This window comes from Nannospalax galili, unplaced genomic scaffold (genome assembly GCF_000622305.1).
Source record: "Nannospalax galili isolate Female #2095 unplaced genomic scaffold, S.galili_v1.0 scaffold666, whole genome shotgun sequence".
Taxonomy (NCBI): domain Eukaryota; kingdom Metazoa; phylum Chordata; class Mammalia; order Rodentia; family Spalacidae; genus Nannospalax; species Nannospalax galili.
Window position 1 is genome coordinate 462,156 of NW_008356473.1, and position 3,603 is coordinate 465,758.

General features: G+C 49.3%; 1 protein-coding gene across 1 annotated transcript in view; it reads left to right on the forward strand.

Moving 5' to 3' along the window:
* The first annotated feature begins 774 nt into the window (after positions 1-774).
* CUNH9orf152 (chromosome unknown C9orf152 homolog) overlaps positions 775-3,603 on the forward strand; it is a 6,047-nt gene continuing 3,218 nt past the window's right edge. Inside the window, exon 1 of the mRNA XM_008854664.3 lies at positions 775-1,252. Coding sequence (XP_008852886.1) covers positions 1,060-1,252 — 193 coding nt within the window. The 5' untranslated portion in view covers positions 775-1,059. The remainder of the gene's footprint in view (positions 1,253-3,603) is intronic.

Genomic DNA, 3,603 nt, shown 5'->3' on the forward strand with positions numbered 1-3,603 from the left:
ATTCTCCCTCCTTCCAGCCCCCAGGAGTACCAACTCGGCTCACACTTTGATCTTGGACTTCTAGCCTGTGTGAAACAAGCAAGCACAGCAATGTAAGTCACAGCTAGCATTAGAGGAGGCAGTGTCTGACACTCAGAGCAATGGTGGGGCTGGCAAACAGGGTGTGAATGTGCACAAGATAAACGCCAAACTGCTGCTTTGTTGGAAAAGGCTAAGACCACAGAGGCTGATCAAATGTCAAGGGGGTGGGACCGGCACAGAGCCAGAGCTCCCCTGGACTCTGTCCTTTGTAGACTTTGGAGCTGTTTGTTTGTTTGTTTGTTTGTTTGTTTGTTTGTTTTTCTGGGGGCTGCATGGAGGTTTGGAGGGTGACCTTGTACACATCCTGAGCCCAGCCTTTGAGGCTACTGAAGGTGTTCTTTTTGACGGTTGCTCACTCAACCAGCAGGTATTGATGACCTGCTAAGTCAAGTTCAAGATGTGTGAGGGAAGCGGGCACCTGGCACTCCTCAGCCAGTTCCAGCTCTGCCAGGAAACTGGGATCTCACTGTAGTCTTTGGAACTACATTCTAAACTGGACGATCGTGCAGCAAAGCACTTGGAACAAGACCTCCGTGGACCGCCAGGAAGATCCCAGCAGCTGTGCTTGCGTTCCTCTTTAGTGGCACATTCTCATCCACACTCTCCAGTCCGTCCTTTCCTACCTCCTCCTGCCTGTTGCACCCTCCTCGCCCTCTGCTCTCACCCCACTAATCCCACCTTGTTACTCTTACCTCACTCCTTCCTCCTCTGTTAGCCAGTTCTTGGCCCCTTCCCAAATCTTCCTCTTAGCTGACCTTTCCTTTTGGTTCCTTCCTCTTCCTACCTCCCGTCGCCTCTCTTCAATTTCTCCCCGCTTTTCCTCTTCCACTGCTCTCCCTCCGGCCTATCTTCCCAGCTTCTATCTTCACTTTGTGTTCCCCTTTCTCTCCTCTTTCACCCTACCACCTACCCTTTCTTCCCCCTCCTCTCCCCTCCCCCTGTCTCAGACCTCAGTGTTTGCTTTTCTCCCGGATCCGGATGAAAGGGTTGGCCTGCCTATGCCCAGACCTACCCAACTTCTTGGAGCTGAGACCCTGCTTCATGGCTGAGAGTTCCCGAACTCAGGCCCCAGGGCAAGGCCCTCCTGTTAACATCCAGTTCCTGCGAGCCCAGTATGAAGGACTGAGGAGACTGCAGAGGACCCAGGCCCACCTGATGGTGCTCCCGAAAGGTAGGGCTGGGCAGGTGCTGGGGGAGGAGGGCTGGTATGTGGGCGTAACAAGTGGTTGGACCTAAGGAGGAGGGGACCAGAGCTGCTGTTGGTCCAGTCAGAACTGAGCCAGAGCCAGGGAAGCTAGATCAGGGTAGCTCTGCTCAGTCTGTCTCTCAGCCAGCAGGGCCTCAGGTAGGCTGGCATTTGGCCAATAGCAATGTTCCTGGTCTCTGTGCCTATTTTCCTAGTTCTGATCTGGCTAGACTGGTCAGCCAGGTGGGCTGGCTTGGCCCTGTGCGAGGCTAAGTGGGGTAATGAGGTCTCAGCCTTCTGACTAGATCCACCCCCTGAAAAAAGGAGAGATGGGCTCTGGAAAAGGAAGACAGGTGTTCCCAAAATCCTGGGAACTGGTATCCCCAGGGTCTGACAAGGAAGTTTCTCCTCATAGCAGAGGCCTCCTCCCTTTGGGAACTTGGGTTTCATTCCAGAAGGAAGTTGGGAGCATGGGACTCAGGAAGTAAGTGGTTGTCCAATTCTAGCCCTTCATTTTCTAATAAAGAGAAGCAGATGGGGGGTGGTGTTGGATAGGTCCTCTAGAAGGTCAAACTCACACTGAGAGTTATTTATTCAATGTACTGGACAACTGGACCAGACTGCCTTTTGACATGTCAGGCTAGAAGGAAATTGGGAGCCAGAGAGTCTGTAACCTTCAAAACGAGATCCTCCCAAAGACCACCAAAAAGGATGTCTGAGCTGAAGGACTCTCCCTCTCATTACTTGGGCTGTTGCCAACTAGTGGGGTCTGTCTGAACAGAGCCAACATAGCCCAGTGGCCCCCATCTCTGCAAGACAGAAGCTGCAAGTTCCTACAGCCCCACCCACCCTCAGGGGCATTGGTTCCTTCAGTCATTCAGCAATCATTTATGAAATTAAACCACTATGAGAGGTTTAACAACCAGCCATTCAGACTCAGAGATCCAATCGTTTAATGGGCTCAAGAGACAACGCAAACTCAACATGTCCCATAGCATTCACCATCCCTGGCCCCCAGCCATGTGTGCTGGCCTTTTCCCCTGCACTTGATAACTCAGTGCTCCTTCTTCCAGCACTATAATGTATAGTCACGTTTATCATCATTGTTGTGACCAAAGTGCCAGGGAGGAGGAGAAAAGCTTTATTTTGCCCATGGATTCATTCACTCCACAATCACTTAACCCCCATGTGCTTGGACAGAACATCATGGCAATAGGAATGTACTATGGGAGAAAACTAGTCAATTCATGACAAGCAGGAAGAAGCAAGAGGGGCTGGGGAGATATCTCAGTGGCTAAAACACTTGCCATGCAAGCGGGAGGACTGAAGTTTTGATCTGAGAACTCAGGTAAATACTTGGCTGGGCAGGGCAGCCTGCCTGGAATTCCAGCCTCAGAAGGTGGAGACAGGGGATCCCCAGCACAAGCTGGCTAGAGAAACTAGTTCTGTCTTCAAGCTCTGGGTTTGATTCAGAGACCCTGCCTCAGTGAATAAGGTGGAAGAAAGATCAAGAATAATTCTTGACATCAGCCTTGGACACGCCACCTACACACACGTATGCATGCATGCATGCACAAACTCCCATGTATGTGTGCCCATACACATGCAAACATGCATGCACACATACATATCACACATGAAAATAAAGAAAAGAAAAAAAGGGAAAGTGAGAGAGAGAATGAACAGGTTCAGGCATAATCCTCAAGGACATGACCCTTTTTCCTCCAGCCAGGCCATACCGCCTCAAATTCCCACCACCTCCCTAAATAATGCCACCAGTGAGAGACCACATATTCAACACATAGCCTACAGGAGGCATTTCATATTCAAACCACAGTGCCATGTGACTACATTGTGGCAAATTAACACAAAAAGTATACAGATTCAACTCTGTCAGGGAAGACTTCTGATCTCAGGCAGGTTTTTCAGGAATCTTCCATCAATTTGCAATTCTACAGATCTCACACCATATAACGGAGTGATTATGTAATATAGCCTTGGAACAGAGCCAGACTTTGTGGTCCCCAGTTCCTCCATCAACCAAATCAAACCAAAGCAAATGTAAATGAAAAATAAACATTAAGGGGCTGGAGAGATGGCTCAGCGGTTAAGAACACTGTTCTTGCAGAAGACCTGGGTTCGAATCCCAGCACCTACATGGCGGTTAACAACTGTCTGTAATTCCAGTTCCAGGGGATTCAACCGTCTCTTCTGTCTTCGGGCATTGCACGACACGGGTGCATTTACCTACATGCAGGCAATTACACACATGCACATAAAATATTATTTTAAAATTTAAAAATTAAATGTATTGGGAATGCTGAGGTACAAAATGT